Source organism: Leptodactylus fuscus, chromosome 1 (assembly GCF_031893055.1).
Source record: "Leptodactylus fuscus isolate aLepFus1 chromosome 1, aLepFus1.hap2, whole genome shotgun sequence".
NCBI classification, from domain to species: domain Eukaryota; kingdom Metazoa; phylum Chordata; class Amphibia; order Anura; family Leptodactylidae; genus Leptodactylus; species Leptodactylus fuscus.
In genome coordinates, this window is record NC_134265.1 from 50,274,064 (window position 1) to 50,299,658 (window position 25,595).

Consider the following 25,595-nt stretch of genomic DNA (forward strand, 5'->3'; position numbering starts at 1 on the left):
AGGGTATGTTCACATGGAGGAAAAGGTGGCAGAAACCTTTTCCATCGTATGAACTTTCCGTGCGGCTAGCCACAATGGGATGCCAATGCAGCACCGACATTCTGTTGCAGTATCCCGCTCCTGATTAGGCCTGAATGAATGGGCCTAGACAGGAGTGTGTCTGGAGCCGCGGACAACGCAGCTGAATCAGCCGTGGCAAGATAGGGCATCTCGCCTTTTTTTCATTGATCGCTAGCAGGAAAAAAAAAAGCGAGCAGCTTCCATTGAAGTCAAAAAACTCTGTATGAACATACGCTAAGATCTTCCTTTATATCCCCCATTATGTTTGAACCCACTCTGTTTTGGCTAAAATAAAACTGCAGATAAACCTGCAACAAGAACAGATCATATATCTTTCCGCAACGTATGACCCAATTCTTGGATATGAAGCCTACACTATGACATATGGCTCACCTCTCAGTTATGTCACTGGATAAGTTGTGTTATTTTCTATATCCAAACCAGCTTGACCATTGATAAGCTGACCTCTAGTGGTCAGAACAGCCATGTTTTTATTCTGTCCTCTCACCCTTTCCTTCCCAAGCTTTACTGAAGTGGTGGCACCTCACAGTAGTTGATGTAGATGCTGGAGCAAGTATTGTACCTCCTCATAGGCCTTTCAGGGGAGGTAACACTATGTATGATCACCTCTCCTGGGTTCCTATAATAGCAGTTTCGGTTCTGCTGTGCTCAGTCCAAACAAAACCACTGAGCGAACCTCGTGAGACAAATCAAATCCTCTTCCCGTGGCCCTACTACTTGATCCCTGCTCCACCCTCCAAGAAGCCCCCTATGTCCTATCTCATACTGCTTGTCAGTGATGTCATATGAGATGGGGGGGCCCCTTGAAGGGCTAAAGTGGAGGCGACCTTGGGCTTTAGCAGAGATGGGCAAGTAAATAGGGGTCATTACCTGCCCCTAAAAAAAAAAAAAAAAAAAAAAGAAGGTTGTGGCCCCAATAGCAGCAGCTATCCCGCTTCTGATGTAATATAGTATCTCTGTAAGCTGCATGGTGGACCCAGCGATCAGACTTTTTTTTCACCACATCCCAGATATAGGAATTTGGAGATCAAGTTAATCTATCAAACGCTTTGTGATGTTCCTCAAAAGAAACTTGCAGTATGGAAGAACACAATTCTGTGCTGAAACTGGCCACTGCCATAAAGAACACCATTGCCGTGATGGGGTGTACTTGAGCTCTAGGAAGGTGGTAAGTGCCAAAACAGTGTCCACATGAACGCTAGAACACAAGGTTTATGACCAGAAGATTGTCCATAGTGTCGCTACCTCTTACCACAGTGCTATCTCTTCCCTGTACATAAAACCTTGTTTCACTGTACATGCTGGGTGGTTTAGTGACCCCATACCCGTAAAATTCAGCAGTAAAATGTCACATTACAATATGCTTTGTCTTCTGTTTTTACATAAACTTTATTCCAAGTGACAATGTACAAAAGAAAACAAAGAACAACTTTACATAACTCTGCAACATCAAAATTAAAAGTCATAGACAAAAGCACCGTCCGTGCCAAAACTGGTCCGACGCAAACAATGCCTGGACAGTGCCTAGGGATACGCACCCCCAATGTGAAGGTCCTTACAAAAATCTGATACGTGTCCTCAGGAAATGCAGTAACATTTACATGATTTCTCCATCACTTATAGGAGGAAATACATGAGGAGAAAGGGAGGGAATAAACTATTCAGCAGCAATAACTTACTACTACATATTGAGGGGGGGGGGGGATAGGGCGCCTTATTTAGGGACTGGAAGGACCGCTAACAAATAGTTTATTCCTGGTGATTATGAGATAATGAATAACGCTTCATCCAAGAATGACTATTCTCAGTAACATGAGTTTTCTCTCCTATGAGGAGCGGTCCTTTCTTCTGACAAGTCTGTTTTAGGAAAAACTTACATTGTGCAAAAAATAATACCAAAGCAGCTTTCCTGTGAACTTTACATCATGCTGCTTCTCTGTTATTCCTCTGGGAAATGTATGGATAAATTGACAAATGGGTGTTATCATTACCTCTTGTCAAAGGGGTGTATCCTGATAGTCTGCTACTGACAGCTGTCTGGGCAGTGACAGACTATGCAGGGATAACCCCCCCCCCCCCCCCCCCCCAATTGATAACACCCTGTTAAATTTCTAGGAGGAACAGAAATAAGAGCGTTATACCGCAAACAGTACTTACAGGATAAAGGATAAATTGCCGATCATGGAGGTTTTAACACACGGACCCCCTCTGTCGTGAATGCGGACGCAGGAAAATCAGCTGGACCCTTTGTGGTCGTATACGCACCCCCAATCCCATTCACTTCAAGATAGCCAAGTACTGTACTACTTTGGAACTCCTTCTGAAGTGAATGGGAGCAGGGAACTTCTGCGTCCATTAAGGGTTTGGCCACCTTTCCCTTGGCTGCATTGAAATACCCCCATTCTTAGGATGGGTGGCGGGTCAGGCGCCCACCACGCAGCAAATTATCCTTCATGAAAGGATACAGTTTATGGCAAAACCCCTTTAAGGGACAAGAACTTTTCCTTTCTTAAACATGTCAGGAGAAGGGACTTGCCCCTCTAGGTAGAGAACATACGAGTTTCAATAACCCCTAAGATGAAGGAGAAAAAAAAAAAAATCACATAAGACAATATATTGTAAGTTCTGACAAGATGTAGGCACGGTATTATAGACTCTACAATTTTTACAGTGTAGTTTACCCCTTTAGCTCTCTTATATTTGATACAACCTATATATAAGCTCATACCTGTCCATCTGGATAAGAAAACTTCCCGCAAAATATTTTATACATTTTTTTCTCTTCAATAAATGAAGATTAAGGTTTTTAAAATTGAAAAAAAAAAGTGGAAGGTTCAAAAATAAATCCCCGGAACAGTTAATTAAAAGTCAGCAGCTAATGAGGTAACATATTCAAGCTTATACTTAGTCTTTACATCGACGTTTAGTCCACTGCCAAAGGAAAGCCACGGAACGCGCAGGCTAGAAGAACATTGGATCAGTGTGTAGTGCAAATCTAGAAAATATAGCAATGGCCTCACTCTCGCACATATATTAAATCAAGGATCGGCAAACACCCCCAGGTACATACAAGAGCAAAACATAGAATAAAAAAAGGAACGTACTGTGCACACAAAAACGTAACTTTTTCTAAAAGGTTTTTTTTTGTTTTTACAGTAATTTATATTGAGGGTTAAAAAAGGTCATTAAAGTCTTGAGGTGTAAGCATATTGCAGAAGAAAAGTAAAGTTTTTGTTGAAAGGTCCATCTACACGACGCATCAGTTTGGTTTCCCGAAAATTCTTTGAAGAGGCAGCACGCTATTGAGATCTCTGTTGTCTCTTAACCTCACCCAAGCCTAGAGGGAAGGGGGGGGACAAAAAAATAAAAAATAAAAGATTAGTATAGATTGCGTGTATTCATCTGCCTTAGGTTGTGGAAGGCGGCAGTGATTAGGACAGGTTTATTACTGTAATTAAAGGGAACCTGTCGGGGCGATTAGGGATCAGAAGGCATTGAGAAGGAAAAACAAAAACAGACATATCCATCCAGATACGAATTCTTACCTTCATGAATTCCTCTTGAATCAGGTCAAACTTCTGTTTTTCATGTACAGCTCTAGCAGTGTTTGTTCTGTCAAATGGCTCTAGAAATAAACACACACGGTTACAATGTTGTCACACGATACACTTATGACAAGGCTGGAAACAATGGGGTCCGATGTGCTGGACATCAGATGGCTCTGAATGTTCAGCCGTACCTCCCTAGTAATTGACAGGGCGTGTCTGTTACCACGGAAATGCATAGGTCTGCATGGAGTTGTAGACTGAAAACGATGGGACATTTTTAATTCGAGACCATTGCTTTATTTGTCATCTAAAAAGAATTTCTGATAAAGGTTGTGAAAGTGGACAGAAGCCATTCCTTACCTTCCACACAGATAAACTTATTCCTCCATTCAAAGCCTTCCGTCCTCTGCATAGCTTTGCCTTCACGAACTGAAATGATCTTGTTCTTCCAGCTAAGAGAGAAATACAGCATTACTACGGGCCTGCTAGAAGGAGTCTTCTTCAGGATCACCTCATTCTTCACATGGGCACAAGCCAAGTGCTGGGGGGGGGGGGGGGAGAATATAATACAATCTACATCACAAAGACCTGCACAATGATTAGAACTCCACGGACACTTTCACTTCGTCTCCTTGTCTATGATGTCATATAAAAGCACTGCTATACTAATATATATACACACACACACACATTTTTTATTTTTTTTCCAGAGATATCACTGCTTGAAAACAGCCAGGATTAGGATATTTATATGCAGTTGCATAATATACATCATATACACATTCCAAACACGACTGACTTTTCAACCAGTGATATCTGTGGAAGTAATATAGTGTCATAAGAAAGAAGTGAATCTCCTCTTTCAAAGGACACAAAAAAAATGAAGATTCTACGATTTATAAACACCCCAGATAGAATGGTTTACAATGACCCTCCCCTGCACTCATTTTCTCTGCTTTTTACACAGCCCATACTCCAAGCCCATTCTCCATACACAGTTACTCAGTGAGAAGGAGGAACAGCTCAATACAGATACATGGGAAAGAAAGATGCAGGATTTCACAGAAAGGAGACAAAATTTGTATATTCAAAAATTTATTAGTGACAAATACTCACAAAAATTTAGTTCCGCTTTAAAGAGGACCTTCCTTAGTACCTGTTAATAGCTGCTGCTCCACCAATTCTGGTACAGTTGGAATTTTCTCTCCCTCCCCCCCCTTCCTGAGCTACAAGGGCAGTTAGTTTTGGTGCCTGATGTGCTATGTAAGCTCTGTAACCTCAGAAGGGCGGAGTCAGGCAGGGGGTGTGATCCAGAGCTCCAATCAGAGGCAGCCAATGTCAGAGCTGAATTAGTGAAGCAGCAGATATTAAATGATGAGGACTTGCTGGAAGTGGAAAAAGGTCCTCTTTAAAGGTGAAGTTATATATTAAAGGAGCTGCTACTGGAAATCCTGTATGTAATGACAAGTTGCCCATTGGCCGATAAGAGTGCATTTCATAGCGGACCTTGACTGCATTTACTTCACTTACTCAAACTCTATAGCAAAATATTTCAAGAATCCCACAAGAAGGTCGCCCAGGCTTGATCCATTTTTGGACATATATCGAGGGATATTGCGAGGAGCATGATGGACAAGGTGCAACTGCATAGCAGGGTTAAAACATTCCTGCCAATGAGAAATACAATGTGTAACATTTCACTTTTGCACATTTTTTTATATTACATATATACTTATATAAACATGTAAAGATGTAGCAGAGCTGAAGCTGTCATTTTACATTTTTTATGCAGTTCTTTTGGGATAATTTGGTATGCCAACTACAAGTGAAGAGCTGAACAGATGTGAATCTTTCAGCAACTCCACAATGTAGTTTAACAAATGTATTTTTATGAAAACTTACTGTATACATATGGTATAGCTACATAAAAAAACTATACAAAGTTGTAACCGATCTAGAGACAGCTTTAAGACAGAGTTTCTTATGAACACACAAGTAATACTCACTGGATAATTTTTCTGTAGAGATGGAAGAACTGGTTCAGGTAGCGCTACAAAACAAACATATTATATTCATAATCCGATTGCAAAAAAGTGACTATTTACAGGGGGTTTTCTGGTCCCAAATACATTTTTTGTCCTGATGACCTATCCACCAATACACATAGACTGAACCTGCCAACTTTAGCGATGTCCTCCTGAATTTTAGCCCAATGACTAAGAAACGGGCATTTGGTGTTCAGTTTGCCCAATTCTTTTACTCTAAAGGGAGATAACCACTGCCAGATATCTGACCATAGCTTATCTCCCCTCTTCACCATTAAAAACCATGCATGCTCAGCCAAGTGTGTAAGGTATATGGGGTGGGGGATAGTGAGAAATGGCTGACAGCTATCTAGTGTGTAGGGTCAGCCTAATGCTGCACATAAGAGAAATGTATGTGGATTCTACTGAAACTGGAGATTCCTATTGTAATTGTTCAGAGTTGACAGATTAGGGATCAGCACCCGCCTAGTCACAGGCACCGCCCGCTGGTTATTTGTAAAGATGACTACACAAGCATTATGTGCTTAGATACACATGCATAGTGTATGTCGGGGAGTAGGATACTTGCAGCTACATCAGGGATAGCATGTTAGCACTCTAAAAAGGAAACATGTCGCAAAACATCCGCCAAAGATTGAAGTGGAGGATTCTTCCAAGCGTCCACTGACACATCAAACCTGACTAGGTGACTATTTCATGAAAATGTGTTTGCACAATGCTTGGTTGTACAGTCTGGTTGCATATAGAAAACCACCACTAATAGAACTATTGCCACAGGTGTGGCAGTGTTTACTGCTGTCACATTATATTCATTTACTTTTGTGGTCACAATGGACTGACTTATCTTACATAAATTCTGGTGTGGTGGTTCTGCACCAATCTACGGATGCCTGTTCAGTATGTAACAAAGGATTTGCTCTGTTTTTCTTTTTATCTCTTACCTTGTCAATAGGTTAATTTAAAAAAAACAAACAAACCCCAGAGCAATCCCTTCAATAAAGTGTTTCAGCGTAGGGGCAATTTGGTTTTACAGCGCTGGTCATAAGACATAAGGTAGAAGTAAAGTCTAAGGCCTCGTTCACATCTGCGTTAGTACTCCGTCTGAGGGAGTCCACATGAGGACCCCCACCCGAACGGAATACCGGACGCAACTGCAAGCGGAGTGCCAGTGACAGCACACAGACCCCATAGACTATAGTGGGGTCCATGTGCTTGCCACCAGATCTCTGGAGGGATCATGCGAGCAGGAAAGTACTTCATAATCTACTTTCCTGTCAGCGGAGCAAGCACACGGACCCCATTATAGTCTATGGGGTCCGTGTGCTTTCACTAGCACACCGTTTTCAGTTCTGTTTGAAATTCTGTTCGAGGGGAGGGGGGGGGGGTCCCATGTGGACTTCCCTGGACGGAATACCAACGAAGATATGAACCAAGCATAACTGGCAAATTTTGTCCTAGATTTCATCCTTTACACAATATATGACCAACAAAACCTGTATTTACTGTGTCTTTTTGGTGTATAGAAGGTGTCACTGCTACCCTCAGATGAAAAGAATAAGCAAGACTACACAGATGTGAATGCAGCCACAGTTTCAGATGGTAAAGTGCTGGCTGTATATAGAGCTTTGTGCTCAGTCCTATTAGTCCAGTGAGCTGCAGATGATGAGCTTGCATCGCAGTGGGCTCACACAGAACTCGGCAAGGCAGCTCAGGTCTCTGCTGAGATTTCTTCCCCCACACTCTAGCCCACTCCCTATTCTCTTGCACACTCTTTGTATGGCTAATCATGCAAGCGGAGCTTTTCTTCACTAATGATGACTGTACAAGTGCAGAGTCAGTGAACAGCTGTGAGTAACAGTCAGGCCCACAGGGAAAAAAGGAACTCTGCATAACACTCAGCCCCCACAAGACCCCGCACACTCTTCGCTTCCCAGTTTCTGCCCTTGTGCTGATCTTCTATATATCAGAACATTTCTGCACAATGTACACAGTCACATGCAGCTCTTAACTTACTTTGTAAATAGTGCAAAACCATTAAAACGAGACTATAGCTGCTTAAGGTTCCTCGGCTGGCATCATTTATACCATGGTGACTGGCCCATCGCTTAACAACCAGCACTAATGGTCGAATTCGGCTCTCTACTGTGGTGGGGGGAAAAAAAAACAAAAAAACCACACGTGCAAGGATTAGTGGTGACATAACACATACAAAAAGTCTACTATGATTGCCAAGGTTTGTCTCTACTGTAAATACGTCAATTCTCCGCAAAATAATTATTCTGAAGCATTAAACAAATTGACAACTAGGTGTTATCAGCTTGGAATGGGGAGGGGTCTTTACAGTGTCTTGAACCGCCCAATAGGTGCTTGCAGTCTATGATGGGGTCACACCACTCTGACAAGGGGAATGTCGATCCCAGCTGTCAACGGATTTGTAAATATTCAGGAGGAATAAGAGGGAAGACCCAAACATTTATCAGAAAACTCCTCCAGAATGGTTATATTACGGGGAACATAATTATTTACTATAACGGACATATTAGGAGAGGTGGGGGTTTTGCCAATATAGGACAGGGGGAAAGGCGACCAATCGCTCCATTCACAGCTATGGGACTACCAGGACTCTAGCAATGTCCACAGGCCGTTAGAAGTGAATGGAGCCCCAGTCATGTGAGCACACTAGAAGTCACAAGAAGGCCTTAGGGGGACTTTCGAGCACCCGTTTTCCTTATCACTGGGGACCTGGCGATCAGGCCCTCAGCAATCGGACACTTATACCCTGTGCTGTGCATAGGGGATAAGAGTTCATAGTGGCACAACCCCTTTAAACCTAATCTTTCTCTACATGATGATATGTGCACTCAATGTTCCCTCTTCAGTACAGAAATCGTTATTGATCTCTGCTGAGAATAGAACAGAATGTCCCCCTATTACAATAGTAGATGTCTGGTGCAAGACTACATTGAGGTTTGAGATAAATGTTAAAGTCATCACAATAGGTCCAATGTGGACTTTAAAAAAAATAAAAAAAATCTGCTATTCTCCATAGTATAATATACTTCACTAAGCAATGGAGAGTAGAGATGAGAGAGTAGTATTTGATCGATTACCTCCCCCTGCATTGTTAATAGTGGGGAAAAAAAAAAGTTGCCAGGGAAGGTGGGAGGGGAATCGAATTTTTCCCGCGTTTACCGCCTGGTATTCCACCAAGTACACCAATAACTATGCAGGGGAGGTATACGATCGGATACTACTCGCTCATCTCTAATAGAGAACCTTCCTCTATGAAAAACTGTACAGTAGGCAGCTGGCCATATGCTTTAGATAGATTCGGCACACATGCTAGCTCAGCTCTTCCAAGGATGCATGCGTTCTGAATTGGGTGATGGGAGGAAGTCACTGCCAAACGCTTCTGACAGCGAATTAAGACCTAAGCCCTTGTTCACAACAGGGTTTGGATTTCGTCCAGGGGAATCCGCATGGGGACCCCAAACAGAATACAAACACAATTGCAAGTGCTGCAAAAGCACACAGACCCCATAGACTATAATGGGGTCCGTGTGCTGGCTGTAGATTCCTGCGGAGATCTCGCGGCAAGCACACGGACCCCATTATAATCTATGGGGTCCGTGTGCTTTTACTACACCAGTGCTTGCAATTGTGTTTGGTACTCCGTTTGGGGAAGGGGGTCCCCATGCAGACTTCCCGGACAAAATCCAAATGCTGATGTGACTGAGGGCTAGGAGCAAAACAGTCAGGCAGTCTGAAATCCAACTGCCTGGGCCTTTTGGGCCCTGACATCTGCCATTAGGGAAAAAAAACAAAAACAAATGGTCCCATACACATTAGGGGTCACTTATCCCACTAAAATTGGCGAGTTTGGCTGATGTGATTCTAATGTGTAAGGCCGGCTTTAACTTTCTACATAATGCTATGCTATCTGAGAAATACAGATAAAGAACTTACTGTGTGCATAGGTTCTTAGAAGGAATGTATTTCTGATTCCCACGACATTGTTTACATTCAAGTCAAACTCCACACCACTAACAGAAGAGAAACAGAGGTGCTGGGTGACAATATTCAGGAACAATACAAGTAACACACCATCTAAGAAATCACATACTGATTCAGTGGAGGCTGAAGCAATCTGCACAAAGCAGGTTAACACAAGACGTGCAAAAATACATCCCACTCTGTCACTATATAACTATAAAGAAACATGGGGGGGGGGACAAGCAGAAGTGGAACTGACTGACTGACTATGCTTGGATTTATCTAAAACACAAAGACCATCTATAGATTTCTGAACAAAGGAACACAAATCCGGCAGCTCACCTAAGCACACCCAATACACAGGCCCAACAAAACAGGGGGCATTGATAAGGCTTTAGGGGATAGATTATCTTTTCTGTGATTCGTATAATGACCATTACAGTGCTTTTAGGTGACCCATGCCAGCAGATCGACTGTAATGTTGTAAGTGTTTGCTGACTGCTACTAAGAAGCATCTGATGGGATTAGAATTGCACACGCCGAGCATTTAGCCGAATCACTTCCTGTATGAGCAGAGGATATATGGGTAGTAGGGCAGATTAAATGTATTAGGGTATTGCTTTACTTAAGATTATGTAAAAGGACTGGCCAAAAATCAGAAAACAAGGTTAAAACCCCCCTATGCTCACAGGTTAGATTCCTCAATGCCATTGCTCTGCTGGTTCTTACAGCTATGACATGTACATTATTCAGATTTCTGCTGCATCTGCATCTGTAAGTATTGCTGCTGTACGCCAGTGACTGGATGCAGTAGTTACGTGAATGATGTATGTGATGTCAATGCAAAAGGACTTGGTACACACTGGAGGGGTCTAAAAGTGGGACTCTCAAAATTTTCCTTCCAGTACATTAACTGATAACAGCCCATCTACTTGTCTCCAAAATGAAGATGCCACTGTGATAGTTAAAAGGAACCCATAATTTTTACAAACCTATGACATATAGTGACGAATCTGGAACAAGACCCCACCTTGATTGCTAAAACAAATTTCTTAATGAGGATCTATCATTAGATTTTAGGGTTTTGAGATAAAGATATGCCTGAATAGCCTTTAAAAAGGTTATTCAGGTGCTGCTAGTCATTTTTAAAAAGACCCCCCCCCCCTTTTTATTTTTGTTAATTACCTGTGAAATGGATATGCAAATCAGTCTCTCCATGCACAGTGGGCATTCCGTGCACCCTCTTGCTTGTGCTGCAAGACTCTTCCTCCTCCTTATTCACCACCTTCAGTGTTGTCCTTCCGGCGGTTTCTATTGAAATTTTGCATTTTGCTCCGGAGTGCTACTGTGCACACTCCAGCGCCATTTTCCTGTAGAGAACATTGTGAGCTGGCGCTGGAGCGTGCACAGTGGCACTTGTCCGTCCCTTTGGAGCACTACTGCGCAGGCGCAAAATTTCAATAGAAACCGCCAGGAAGGACAACGCTGGAGGCAGTGAAGAAGGAGGGGTTTTGCAGCACAAGCAAAAGGGTGCATGAAATGCCCAACGTGCACGGAGAGACTGATTTGCATATCCATTTCAAAGGTAATTAACAAAAACCGGGGGGGTCTTTTTAAAAATGACTAGCAGCACATCTTTATTTCAAAACCCTAAAATCTAATGATAGATCCTCTTTAATTTTTTAATTGTAAAAATGATAGGTCCACCTTAAGAGTTCCAGACTTAGCGTCCAGGAAACTAGGATACAGTCCCATGCACCTTGAGAGAGTGATACGCCATAAATCCTTATGAAGGCAATATACTTCTTTAATGAGGATCTTTCACCACCTCCGCATCATTTATTAAGTGCTGTATACTGATCATTTAGCTCCCACCATTCCCAAGCAATCAATGCTGTTAGTTTTGCCTGATATACTATTTAAAGAGGACCTTTCACCACTTTTGGGCACATGCAGTGTTATATACTGCTGGAAAGCTGACAGTGCGCTGAATTCAGCGCACTGTCGGCTTTCCCGATCTGTGCCCAGTGTAAAGAGCTTACGGTGCCGGTACCGTAGTGCTCTATGGTCAGAAGGGCGTTTCTGACAGTTAGCCAGGAACGTCCTTCTGCCTCGCGGCGCCTATCGCGCTGTGCTGTGGAGCGGGGAGGAACGCCCCCTCCCTCTGCTCACACAGCTCGTCCATAGACAAGTATTATCAGGGAAGGAGGGGGAGTTCCTCCCCGCTCCACAGCACAGCGTGATTGGCGCCGCGAGGCAGAAGGACGTTCCTGGCTAACTGTCAGAAACGCCCTTCTGACCATAGAGCACTACGGTACCGGCACCGTAAGCTCTTTACAGCGGGCACAAATCTGGAAAGCCGACAGTGCGCTGAATTCAGCGCACTGTCGGCTTTCTGGCAGTATATAACACTGCATGTGCCCAAAAGTGGTGAAAGGTCCTCTTTAAGCTCTGTACTGTCAGGAGGGCGGTGTCAGACAGGAACAGACAAGGGTGTGATCCCAAGCTCTGACCCCACTGCCGCAGATTGGAGCTCTGAGATATGGGGCCTGCTCCTGCCTGACGCATCATACTGTAAATAGCAGATCAGGCTGCAAAACTAACTGCGATTATTGCTCTGAAATGGTGAGGGCTAGAGAAAAAAAAAAATCTAAATTGTGTCCGGAGCGCCACCTATTAATAGATGGCAAGAACTGGAGTTGGTGGAGATGGTGAAATATTCTTCTTTAAGGCTGAGACCCCACTTTGCAAAAACACAGCTATTTTTGAAGTAGAGTTTGCTGGGGGGGGGGGGGGTTGTGTTTTATCCAAAACCAGGAGTGGATTGAGAAGGTAGGAGTGTAAGAGCTTCCTATATATTTACCATTCCTTTTGTAGCCAATCTTGGCTTTGGCTTAAAAATCCACAGCAAAATCTACAACAACAACAAAAAAAAAAGCTGCGTTTCCACAACGTGAGGCCTCAGGGTTTACTTTTAAAGAAACAAATAATACTGGTGGCCTTTACACAGAAAAAGAAGCAACTTACCTGACTTTGTCCCTGAATTTTACAATTGGCACTTTTGCTCTGATTAGTTGAGGTCTCTCAATATATCCTGAGGGGAAAAAAAGTATTAACATGGTGAGAAAAAATAAAACGAAGAAATAAACATTTCTTGGTACCGTATCTGTGTTTTCTAGCAAGTAACAGGAAAGCATTTTACAAGGAGACAAGTTGTAGGGAGAAGAGCTTGCCTTTTGGAGTCAATCTCCAGGTCAGTCTATTATCTACAGAATAGGTGATAAATTTATGATCAATGGGGTGTCTGACCCCTGGGACCCCCACAGTTTCCCCTTTGTGAGTGCAACAGTAGTGCCCATGTGTATCCAATGCTACATTCACTTTTATATGACGGACAGAGATAGCCAAGTACAGCGCTCTCTCACCTTTATGGAGCTGAATGGAGCATGCGAGCATTACCAATAAAACAAAGGGGTGCTCCAGTTATTTTTATGGCATGGGGGTTTAAAATAACAAATGCTACATACTTATCTGTCCGTCTGGCTGGCGACTCTCTGTTTGGGTCCCGATCTGTTCACCTCTTACAGAGGGACTCCTTTCCACACGATTGTTGGATCGCTAGGGATTATACATTTATCACCTACTCTGTATATGTTATAAAAAAAATAAAAAAATTCCAGGCCATACCATAATGCCTGAGCGCCAAGTTTACAGGGAGGTCAGATAAGGTAATGGATGGCCAACACCTTTATTACGTATATTTCCAGTTTTATTATCCAAGTTTAACACCGGACAGAAAATAAAGTTCAGTCTCAATTACACTCTACGCCTTTTACACATAATAAACTTGGGGCTCTAAGCTTATGTAAAAGGCAATCACTTACCAAGTCTAGTGTAGAAGTGTTTTTGGAGTAAGCTGAGAATATGCCTGGCTTCTGTTTGCTGATTCATCTGCATTGGAGGAGAAAAAAAAATCTGATTTCTATGAACATACTGAGAATGTTTACAGCACAACATACTTCTATATGATAAATGGGTTTTCCAGTCTCATCGATTTATGAGGTATCAGATGAAGACTGTTAGGAGTTGGACACCCGAACCCCCCACAAATAGCTGTTTGAAGACACCAGAAGATCATAAGAGCACTACAGTCTGTACATGCACAACCAAGCACAATGCCTTACCAAGTAAAACAGCTGGAAAATGTATCGCAGCTCAGCCCCATTCACGGGACTTAGCTGCTAATGACATCACATGGCCTGTAAAGTAGAATCAGCACTTACGGAGCACTGCTACCCCATCTAAGATCTAATACACAAGGGTGCTAGAGGGTTTGACCCACACTGATCTGCAATTGATGACTTATGCCAAAGAGTAGGTCACCAGCTGAGCCCAGGGGAAGAAGAAAAAAAAAAACCCAACTTAAAAGAAGCTCATTAGAATTTGACCATTTGAGATATTTATATGCCTTAATAGCCTTTAAAAAGTTACTCATTTTTCAAAGACCTCCCCGTTTTTATAACATATCGGTAAACCAATGTAACCACATGTAAATGAGCCCCTCCGTGCACCCTGGGCGATCCCCTAAGCCTCCATGCACCACCAGCTTCATACCGTGCTGCAGTACAGTGCGCAGTACGGTCGTGCAGTTCTCTACAAGAAAATGGCGCGCAACCATGTGCAATAGTGCTTTGAAGGGAGCACTGCTGCACACGCCCAAGATTTCAATTCCCTACACTCTAGAAGACAGACACTGGAGGCGGTACTAGCAGGGAGGAGGAGGACTAACTAGAGCACAAGCAAGAGAGGTGGGCGGTAGCAAGGTATGACGCTGGGGGTGCATGGAGGCTTAGGGGAATGCCCAGTGTGCACTGAGGGGCTCGTTTACATATCGATTTTACCGATATGTAATAAAAGGGGGGGGGGTCTTCTAAATAAGGATTAGAAGCACCCAAATAGCCTTTTTAAGGGCTGTTCAGGCATACGAATATCTCAAATGACCAAATTCTAATGATAGAGCCCCTTTAAGCATACTGGATTTTCCCGGGAGGAATAATGTTTTTCCCCCTAATGTTCATCACTCCATTAGCAGCACTATGAAATACTACAAAAAATAGTTGGAACATTCCTTTAAAATACAAGGCGGCTCTAGATCACATACACCTAATAAGCGTGTAAGACGTGGGAGACAAATGTACAGCCTGTAACAGCGGGATCAGACTAAAGAGGATTTGTCCGTATTTTGTTACCGTGCAGACACAAAAGGTCTAAATAGGAGTTGTACACAAAAAAAAACCAGTAGGATATATATATATTTTTTAATCGAGATTCTTTGCATAACTATTACATATTGTATTTGCATTAGAGTAATAAAAATATTGCTGCAGAAGGCGTACACTGCCTTTCTACTTTTTGCTTGTTAGTAATGTAAGTCGTCTTTGCAGCCGCACTTCTATTCATCAGACTCTGCAAAGGTAAAATACTAAGGAAGACTTCATCGATTTTGAGGTTTAAAAAGACGCATATCAGTCAGTTGTCAGAATTTTATATTTCTTGCCAGAAATATTACACAGCGGAAGTAAATTTGCTTACAATGTGAAACTGGAATTCTTGGAGAAGTAATACTTCCTTAACTTGCTTTTGTTCCTTTCTATTTCGAAAGATAGTCTATCCATTTTCTACTCTATAGTGGATGGCTTCATACTCTTTGCTTGTTCCAGGGTATAGCTAAAGAGTGGGGTATGAGGAGCTACATGACGTGGCAAAGCCAACACACAAACGTACATTAGCCAGGGTATTAAAGGAGTTGTCCTCTTCCAATCAGCTTTTTGTAGAGGTTTACAGTCTGTGTGTGGTGACCGTTTACATGCCATGTTGTCAGTTTCATTGTAGCCTTGGGTTGCAATTACAGCTTATATGGGTGCTGCTAAGAAACGGACAGTGGGCAATGAAAACAGTGACGAGGCTAGGGGGCGCTACTAGCACTCAACAAGGTATGACGAATGTGGGCTATACTCACATTAGGTGTATTAACAGCGGTATCTAATCATCCTGTCTATACCCAAACCTTGCTTTCAGGAATTGCTTTAAAGCTAGTGATGTTTGTATCCATGCCCACCCAAACATGTAATACCCGGGACAGAGGCAGCCATCTTGGATTACCAATATGGGACTCACCGGCTCATCTTTTAGAACTAAACACAAATCTGCATCACTGCTTCTTGTGCCAAACCCGTTAAGAGATGAGCCAACCAGGTATAGTCTGCTCTCTATAAAGATACAAGAAGTAGTTAGAATACAAGCACGAAAATGGACTAAACTACATGAAAATCTACACTGAGATACGTACGGGGAAATATTTGCTGAATTTCCCTCTGGAGTTCTGCTCGACAAATGTCTTTCTTCTTCAAGTCAGAGATTTGCTGTTGGCAAGCCTGAAACAAATCCAGAATCTGCTGACTCAGCTGTGCAGGAGAAATCAGAAGGACTGGGTTATCATAGGTGGGACGGCACAGTGGTCCAGTGGTTAGTACTCGTGCCTTGCTGGGGTCCTGGACTCAACATATACTGTACAGTGAAAGCACCCATATTGGTTCCTGACACTAAAGGAGACCTTTTTTTTTTTTTTTTTGGTTCATATCAGTGACCCATATTGATTATTAATGGTATATATGGCAGCAGACAAATTGGAGAAGGCAATTGGCGAGAATAGTGCTGTATTAATACACATGCACCTCAAATCCAGTGCATTTGGTATTGTCCATTTTAATTATGTTACTATTAGCCATCACACGCATTTTTCACGTTTACGTGGATGAAGGAGTCCAAAACCTCATTCAAATGTTCAGGAATCTGGAAAGATTTAGGCCGAGTTTTTTGATCAGGAATTTGGTCAGGAATCCACCTCAAAAATCAACCTCCCAATAGAAATCTAACTCAGTGTGAACTCAAGCCTTAACCACACATTCGCTACAGGTATTTTTTTTTGTGCATTTTTCTTTATTTTGTCCTAGTCACCATACATGATATACCATGTACAGCCTAGTGATGCCCCATGTGTATGGAGAAAATGTAAAACACTGTACAAATGTCAGTTTTGAGTCCAAGACGCCATAAGGTCTGTGACATTTCTAGCATCAAGCGATATTATCTTAAGCAAATATTAAGTGACCCTAAAATTACTATGAGAACCAAAAGTTCTGTTCCCAGTTTTACCTTGTCATTAGCAGCAGGCAAAGTGGTTTCTACGTCATCAAATAGCCAATTGTCACCTGAAGATGGGTCTCGACCATTTACATCTGGGTTCCGAGTGGCCTGACGCATCGGCGTCCCATCATAGGAGAAATAGAGGTCATTACTTAAAGGCACGGGCTGGTGAATGACAGAAGGCGGCTGTGGAGGAGACTGAAACCTCTGCCTCTTCAGATCATATTGATTATTCCCCTCATCACTTCTCCTCCTTGAAGAAAAAGCAAAAAGAAAAGAAAAACACAACATGCATCTTTCTATCACAGCTCAAACCACCACCAGATGACAGGAACTTAAAGGTGAACCTAGAACAGAGTCTATATCATGTGTATCATGGACAGTCAGCGTGAAGGGCACCACTTATATACGTAATAAATGTGAGGAAGCAAAGGGTGGCGGAAGCTTACCGTAACAGGTATTCAATGTGAAGAAAGTGTCTAAGTAAAAATGGTAATCTGGGCAAAAAAGAACCCAAATTCACTGTGCACATCTTGACACCGAACATAAGAGATGATTGACTACATTGCTAGGCTTAGATCAGTCATCTTTCATCCCCCCTCATCTTACTTACATGGAGTACTGTAATCTAGAAAGTAAGTGAACCCATATTATACAGACATAGCAGAGACCCTGAACTTTCAGTATGTACCATGCAGATCATCGGTCTGGGCAGCACACAATATATGGAGGACTATGACTTATTACTGAATATGGATAAGTACTGCATAACAAGCTTAATGCTACCCAAGGGGTACTGGTTCTCCTAGCTGAGATCCAGCTGGTGTTTGAAGTCTTACAAGGAAAATTGGTAAGATCAGTCAGGAAATAACTGCCCAAGCCCCAGGTGGCACAGATTCCCACACCTACCATAGTACTGATCCCCTCACCAACCGCACTTCAGACTGTCCATTCTCATCTTTTGAACCTGTTACAGAAGAGGAAGTCTCCCAGCTACTTTCTTCATCTCGCCCTACAACCTGCAGTAGTGACCCCTTCCCCTCGCACCTTCTCCAATCTCTGTCGCCTGCTGTCACAACTTACCTTACTAAAATATTTAACCTCTCTCTCTCTCTTCTGGAATTTTCCCATCCTCCTTCAAGCATGCTGTTATAACCCCGCTACTGAAAAAACCCTCCCTGGACCCATCATGTGCTGCTAACTATCGACCCGTCTCAAACTTCCATTCATCTCTAAACTCTTGGAACTGGTCTATTCTCGTTTAATCCGCTATCTCTCTGCTTGACCCCTAACAATCTGGTTTCCGCGCTCTGCACTCTACTGAAACGGCTCTCACAAAAGTCTCCAATGATCTCCTATTGGCTAAATCCAATGGTGACTTCTCCTAATTCTTCTGGACCTCTCTGCAGCTTTTGACGCTGTTGACCATCAATTCCTCCTCACTATGCTCCGCTCAGTCGGCCTCAACAACACTGATCTCTTCATTCTCCTCTTATCTCTCAGACCGCACTTTCAGTGTATCATTTGCAGGCTCTGTTTCTTTCCCTTGCCTCGGGGTTATGTTTGACTCAGACCTTTCCTTCACCCCTCATATTGAATCACTCGCATGTTCATGTCACCTCCACCTCAAAAACATCTCCAGAATACGCCCTTTCCTTACCAGAAATACATTAAAGACACTTATTGTCTCTCTGATTCATTCTCGCCTTGACTACTGTAACTCCTTACTAATCGGTCTTCCCCTCACTAAACTCTCCCCTCTACAATCTATTCTGAATGCAGCGGCCAGGCTCATCTATCAGGCTAGACGCTACAGCGATGCCTCTGGTCTGTGCCAGTCGTTACATTGGCTGCCTATTCATTATAGCAGAAAATATAAAGTTATCACTCTCATCCACAAGGCTCTCCATAATGCTGCACCTCCCTACATTTCCTCCCTCATCTCTGTCTACCGCCCAACCCGTGCTCTCCATTTACTCAATGACCTAACACTTACATCCTCTATTATCAGAACCTCCCACGCTCGTATACAAGACTTCTCCCGAGTTGCACCACTTCTGTGGAATGCTCTACCCCGGACAATCAGATTAACTCCCAATTTCTACCGTTTCAAACGCAAACTAAAGACGCATCTTTTCAGACAAGCCTATCCCAATCCCTTCCGTACTATAATTAGAATCCCCAAAATTTAATCCTCCTCCGTCCCCGGCTCCCACATGATATGATGCCATTTCAGGTTAACTTTATAGGTCCAAGCACCATAACCATGTTAAAGGACACGACTGGTGACGACTCAAAGTTTTATGTTTGTGTAATGACAGTCACCTCTATTACAAAATTGTCTGACCACTGTATAAGCAATGCCGACCCCTCTAACTCATAGATTGTAAGCTGTTGCGAGCAGGGCCCTCAGTCCCATTGTGTGAAATTACTTTCTTTGTAATGTATCTTTCTGTCTGTATTTGAACCCTACAAATTGTACAGTGCTGCAGAATATGTTGGCACTATATAAATAAAACTTATTATTATAAAGCTTCCTGGGAGAAAGTATATAAAATTCAGAAGGAAAAAAAACCTATAGGAAGTGCCACTGTAAATTTACACTCAGTCCAATAATGAGAAGAAAATTTTCTGGGAGTTGAAAGGGTTTTCAGGATCTGAAAGTAACCGATAACTAATAACCTTGTCACAGAATAGGTCCTCAGTATCAGATCAATTGGGTCCGACACCTGGATCAAGTCCAGATCAGATGATTCAGCCACTAGAGTCCCTATACTACAGTAAGTATATGCACGTGAATGTGAGTGAGGCTGCAGTTCCAGACACCACCACTACAGTCTATGGCGCTCCTTACACTGTATACAGCTTCTGGTCAGTACAGTGTAGCGGTGGCATCTGGAACTGTAGCCTCGCTCCTATTCACTTTGATAGGTACTGGGCTGCTATCATCTCTATACTGAGTATACGGCTTCCAGCTGTGGAAAACACCTGACCGGGATGGGGACCGGATGTGGATAGTTCATCAGTATCAGTAACCTTCAGGACCTGGACAACCCCTTTAATCATTGATGAACATGATAGGTCATCAACATGGTGGGGATCCAATAACTGGGACCACAGAGATCAGCTGCTTTGAGAGTAAGCAGCAATCATTTTAGGGCTCGTGACTTCACATTCATTTTCACATAGGGCACGAATCCTAATACTGACACCATTATACTGACAGCTCATATACCGCCCCTCCCTGCACTATTACCTCTGCACAGGTCACACAGCAGGACTAGAAGACTCTCCCATATAGATATCTCCAAACTACTGCACCCTATAGTCTGTGAGGCTTCTGAAAAACTGATGACTTTCTTCCTTCTAGGGGTGAACCAGCCACGCAGTAGAGGTTACAGCATACATTACCCCTGGCATATGTGCACATTTTAGGGTGCAGTGTATTTCAGAAATTAAAGGGGTGATCTAGGAAACCTAGCTGGAAATTATGTTTGATGAAAATAGAATGACAAAGAGAGTACGTGCTGAAACAATCTCTGGAAGACGCCTTTAAAATCAACCTGGCTGAAACCTGCAGCAAAATCTGCTTTTTACTGTGTGCAAAAATCACTAAAGATTTGCCAGTGTTCCTAGCTAAACAAATACGCGGTGTATACACTGCCCTAAAAGTGCTAAGATATAGATGAAAAACACACCGCCATACCCTGTTACATCAGGCAGCATTTTTTTTTTTTTTCTAAAAGCTATTTTGATTTAACAAGCAGCTGTAACAGCCCCGTGGAGACCCCGATGTGTCTCACAACTGCATACTCCGAGGACACTTATCATCCAGGTGTTACACATGAGACGCTCCGTATGCCGCTTGTTTAGAGTGAAAAATACACTAAAACCAGGATTACAAGTGAGAGTCAGCGCATGAAAAAAATGCACAAAATAAAGGGCTCAACAATTCATACTATAAAATGTAAGTGGTAATGCATGCAGGGGATGGCCTTTAAATTGGCCTTTAGAGTCTAACTAAACTGACATATAGTCACATGAACAAAGTAGGGAAAAAAAAAACCCACACCATATAGACACTATATGAATCCGACTGAGCGTAGGAAACAGATATTATAATAAAAAACAGAAGCTCAGATGACTTGCTAAGGCAGTTCACCCCAAAAGTCATCAGTGAGGACGGCTGATATCCAGCACCAAACATTCTCCGGGATTTAACAATGATGGCCTGCTCTTTGCTCAGCTCTGTTCACACTTGCATGGATAACACTGCAGTGATAGTTACCTTTGTTTAGCAGATTGGCGGCACTCATCTATATCTATTCAAAGGATAAGCCATCCACAAAAAGGGGTTGCCTGGGTGGAGGCAGAATGGGTTAACACTTCCCAATACCCCGCTGCTGCATAGGGTCACATTAGTCTCTTCCTGATCCAGTCTTGATACATAAGAAGTGCCTGGAAATTCATACTCAGCCAAACCATTGCATGACAAGGACCCCCGCTACAGTCTGACAGGCATCTCCTGTGTCAAGATGGGACCACGAAGTTAAGACCAGTGGGACATCATCAGAACGGCAGGTCAGAAATGAGGCGAATAAGGCTCATAGCACCCATTCTGCCGAACATCGCCTTCACATTACTGGAGAACTGCTCTTATCACAGGTCCCACAAATAACATCTCATAGCGGACCCGTCTGCAACAAGAACTGGCCACTTTTAACAGAGGCTGCCGGTACAGCTGATCTGTGTGGGGTCCAGGTTTCAGACCCTCGCTGCTCACATACTGATAACCTATCCTGTGGATAGCCCCCGTTAAAGTTCTTGACATATATTTTTAATTTTTCTGGCCAATTTAGTCAGAAATCACAGACAGCCAACATATTTCACAGATAAACTGGAAAACCAAAATGTATTAATAAAAGTCTATGGCAGGATACGGATAGGAAGACATCGCCTTCATTAACTGCAATCTGGAAAGTGAAGAGAATTGCAGCCCTCATGGACACATCTATTCTTATGAACAATGAAAAAAGGGCTTTCATTTTACGGCCTTCAGCTAGTAACCCTGTCCCTATGGTTATAGCTAAGTTTACAGTTATGTTACGTATAAGAGAGGGTTGTCTGGCTTTTGGAAAGTGCTGGCCTTTTTGAACGATAGGCCATGAAGATAAAGATTGTTGGGGGCTGACTCTCGGCAGGCACCCCACCCAGAAACGTACAGTGTTGAGAGAGTATGGCATCTGGACCAATGTAAAGAATAGAAAGGCCACAGTACTCACCCAAGTGCCGCGGCCCCAATCATCTAAGTTTGATGGGCTATATATTTTAACAAGCCGATATACCCTTTCCTAAATCAACACCCGTTATTTGGCTATATTATGGGATGAACACTACGCTCGAGCGCTTGTGCTGACAGGTAGATGCTTAACTGCCTGGATGACATAGAATCTACTTGTTTGTACAGAGAAAAACAAAGAACCAAAAAACAGTTCATAGAAATAAAATAGGAGACAATTCATTGCACTCACTTCCTGCTCTGGAATTGAGGTGGAGAGACCGGATTAACCAAGGGGTTGCGATTCCCAAAGGACCATGGCTGTGAGGACACCGATGGCATCGCCAGGACATTGCCACCCATCAGCATCCTAGAGAGGCTACAAGAGACAACGTATTAAACATGTTATATTCCTCATACATCATGTAGGAAAAGCAGCAGTTTGTCACTCACGTGATCATTCGCAACCATTAGACAAACACACAGAACGTTACATCCATACCACACCGCTAAAGGGTTATACAGTCACACTATGGCTTTTCTTTAATGACCTCTTAGGGCAGTGATGCCCAACAGGGGGCTGCGACGCTCTGGTTTGGAGGATGAGCACATACAAATATTACCTGTATTCTTAGGATGTTTTTTGTGTCTCTTAGTACTAATTATTTGGTAGGGGTGCCTTGAGGATTTTTTTTTTTTTTGGATAGGGGTGCCCTGAATCTGCAATGCTTGGGACACAGTGTCCTAGGGCGCCGATAACCACATGTGTCTGCTTCCTGCAGTACATTGGAGACATTCTAGGAATATACTGCTCTGGACACAACCACTTACAGGGAATAAAAGGAAGTTTTTCTACCGATTTGTGTATCCAGTTCCTAAGTAGATATCAGCAATCCCTTTAGGCCTTTCTTGCTCTCATTGTTCGCCATAACCCTTACTGACCACATTGTACAGAGTGCAGAGGTGGGAAGTATATATTATATTTATATTTTCTGGAGTGAGTTGTAATAGAAATCTATACCAGTTCCAATCTAGCACTGGGCAGTCCCAGTACCAGTCAGAGCCTTTATTAAGACTGGCGTGTGAAATGCCAACCTCAATACATCTGTCCCACCGCACTGTCATGGCCACAGACTTCAAATGAGCCCTGATGCTTCCCTATCTGTCACCTACTACCTGCATGTGAGTAAGAAGTAGAAGGGATTATAGGATCAGTCTACACAGGATTGTACACAGGATGCTTGTTACGTGTAACCATAGACACACAAAATATCTTTCTTTGTCATTACCATAATTTTTTCATTTGTGATTTTAGATTCATAGGGTAACAATCATACTCCCTGCAGCAGCCAATCACTGGCGTTGGGATTCACGAACCATACATACTGGTATAACAACCAAGGCCAGGGATTGGCTACAAGTCACACCACAGTCCTGGAAAGTAAACCAGTGTAATACATCCAGCTACAATATTCTGCATTTATACATCATATTCATTCCCTAGAAAGTTAGATACCCATTCATTAACCAGGAAAAGATGGGTGGTTATCTGTGTGGCAGCCATAATTGAAGCTATTTTGCTTGTCGTTCAGCTTCTCCAAAATTATAATTAGCTTCTTTTTTGTTGCACTTTTTTAAGCCAAAGTCAGGAGTAGATTGTGCAGAAGTATAAGAACTTCCTATATATTCCCCATTTGTTTTGTAGCCATTTCAGGCTTAGGTTCAGAAAAATGCAGCAAAATCTGCAACGTGTGCGGTCGGGGGGGGGGGATTTCAGGTTAAACTGGGATTCTTTTGTAGGGGGTCTCCAACACCTAATGGTTGATGAGCCAACCTTAGGATGGAAAGATTGGCATGTGAATAAGACATCACATGGCCTGAGACGCAGAAACAGAGAATCACTGACACGTCAAACAACTGCTCCAGGTATTGGGCCCCTATGTTAAGGACAGGTCGTCAATTTAAAAGTCCTGGAAAACCCTTTTAAATTTGATGTGTTACTATCAAAATAGAGAAGAGTGTAGGGATGTCCGCCCAGGACAGCCCATCGGAGGACCCAGACGTACTGATTCTAATGTTAAGGGTCAGTGCACACAGTTTTTTGGTGCTGATTTTGAGGCTGAATCCGCCTCAAAATCAGCCTCTAAAAAAAGCCTCCCAACTCTATTGGGAAGCTTTTTTGGAGGCTGACTTTGAAGCGAATTCAGCGTCAAAATCAGCACCAAAAAAACTCAGTGTGCACTGACCATAAGCGTATCTGAGAATATCACCCCCTTCGGTAATAATTGCAAACCAGGGTCCCGCAGCACTGGCCTCTGGGAACATTGAGTGTAAGGCTACAAGCACTTCACCATGTACAGTCTACAGGTCAGTAAGCACAGCACAGTGGTTTTGACTGATCCATACATTGAAAATGAATTGACCTGTCCGCAAGTATGTACAGGTATAGGAATGGCTCCATATTTTGCATTTCTTTACTTCAGCCTGAAAACACCCGCAAAAACTACATGTGTGTGTATGGGCCCTGACTTATCCACAATTGTGGATATAAAGCACGGTCATGTGCACGAGGCTTTACATGTGGTAATAAGTTGTCCAGGTCACATACTTCCAATAATAATAATACAATCAGATGGTTAAAGGGCTTGTATAAGAACAGATTTTAGCAGCCAATCCTTAGTCCTCAATAGCTGATCTGTAGGGGTACTAGGTGTCCCACCAATAAACTACTGGCGCCACCGAATCTTCACAGGGTACAGAGGCAGACCCAGGGCTATGTTATAGCTACCTGCTATGTATGGAGGAGAAGCAGCACATATTGTTACTGTACTTGCTGTGATAACATGTCAGGGCGGAGGGGGTGTCAGCGGTGACCGGATGGAGGGCACCACCAAAGCCCAGACCAACGTGACCAGATCTCCTCCAATGTCACCTCACAGAAGGCCATACATTCCAGGAAGAAGCAAGCACAATACTGCAGGTGCAGTCACTGTAACCCCAGCCCAGCCATCACATGTATGACCAGGCACTGTACATGACAGCACGGCTGTCACCCACATGTGCAGTCAGCATCCAATCACTGCCACCTCCTCCCCAGCACAGCGCCCCCTGTCTGCCCCCGGCTGTGACTCACTTGGCATTCTTGTGGTAGGTGAGCCGGGCCTGCAGCAGCTCGGGGGGTACCGGCAGCGGTAGTTTATTGAACAGCTCCCCGGGATGATGCTGTATGATGGGTCGGGAGGGGTGCGGACTGCGGCCCACCCTGGGGGAGTTAGGGAACATACTCCTCCCGGCTAGGGCCGCACATTAGCCTGGGCTCTCCCAGGCCGCCACCGGCCCGCGAGGGAGAAACACTGGCAGGGAGTCAGTGAGTCACTAACAGCGCGACTTCCACACAAGCTCCGGAAGAAATGGCGCCCACCAGGAAGAGAGAGGGAGGGCGGC

The 25,595-nt window shown here is 43.3% G+C and overlaps 1 protein-coding gene across 1 annotated transcript; it reads right to left on the reverse strand.

The window, feature by feature from the left end:
* Positions 1 to 1,458: 1,458 nt before the first annotated feature.
* On the reverse strand, positions 1,459 to 25,595 carry TENT2 (terminal nucleotidyltransferase 2). Its single transcript, XM_075270013.1, has 14 exons — positions 25,285 to 25,595; positions 22,405 to 22,530; positions 16,883 to 17,126; positions 16,017 to 16,131; positions 15,845 to 15,936; positions 13,552 to 13,618; positions 12,695 to 12,761; positions 9,641 to 9,717; positions 7,688 to 7,816; positions 5,636 to 5,679; positions 5,160 to 5,296; positions 3,990 to 4,081; positions 3,627 to 3,706; positions 1,459 to 3,418 (listed from the first exon to the last, which is right to left on the reverse strand). The coding sequence occupies exons 1-14, from the start codon at positions 25,431 to 25,433 to the stop codon at positions 3,341 to 3,343; spliced, it is 1,497 nt and encodes a 498-aa protein (XP_075126114.1). The 5' UTR covers positions 25,434 to 25,595; the 3' UTR covers positions 1,459 to 3,340.

Excerpts from the sequence above, each read along its gene's own strand:
- TENT2 (XM_075270013.1), bottom strand. The coding sequence starts at position 25,433 with ATGTTCCCTAACTCCCCCAGGGTGGGCCGCAGTCCGCACCCCTCCCGA. Across the intron at positions 16,132-16,882 it reads TGCCTGCTGCTAATGACAAG|CTGAGTCAGCAGATTCTGGA; the intron begins GTAAAACTGGGA and ends TCTCCTGCACAG. Across the intron at positions 3,419-3,626 it reads TTCAAGAGGAATTCATGAAG|GCTTGGGTGAGGTTAAGAGA; the intron begins GTAAGAATTCGT and ends CCTTCCCTCTAG.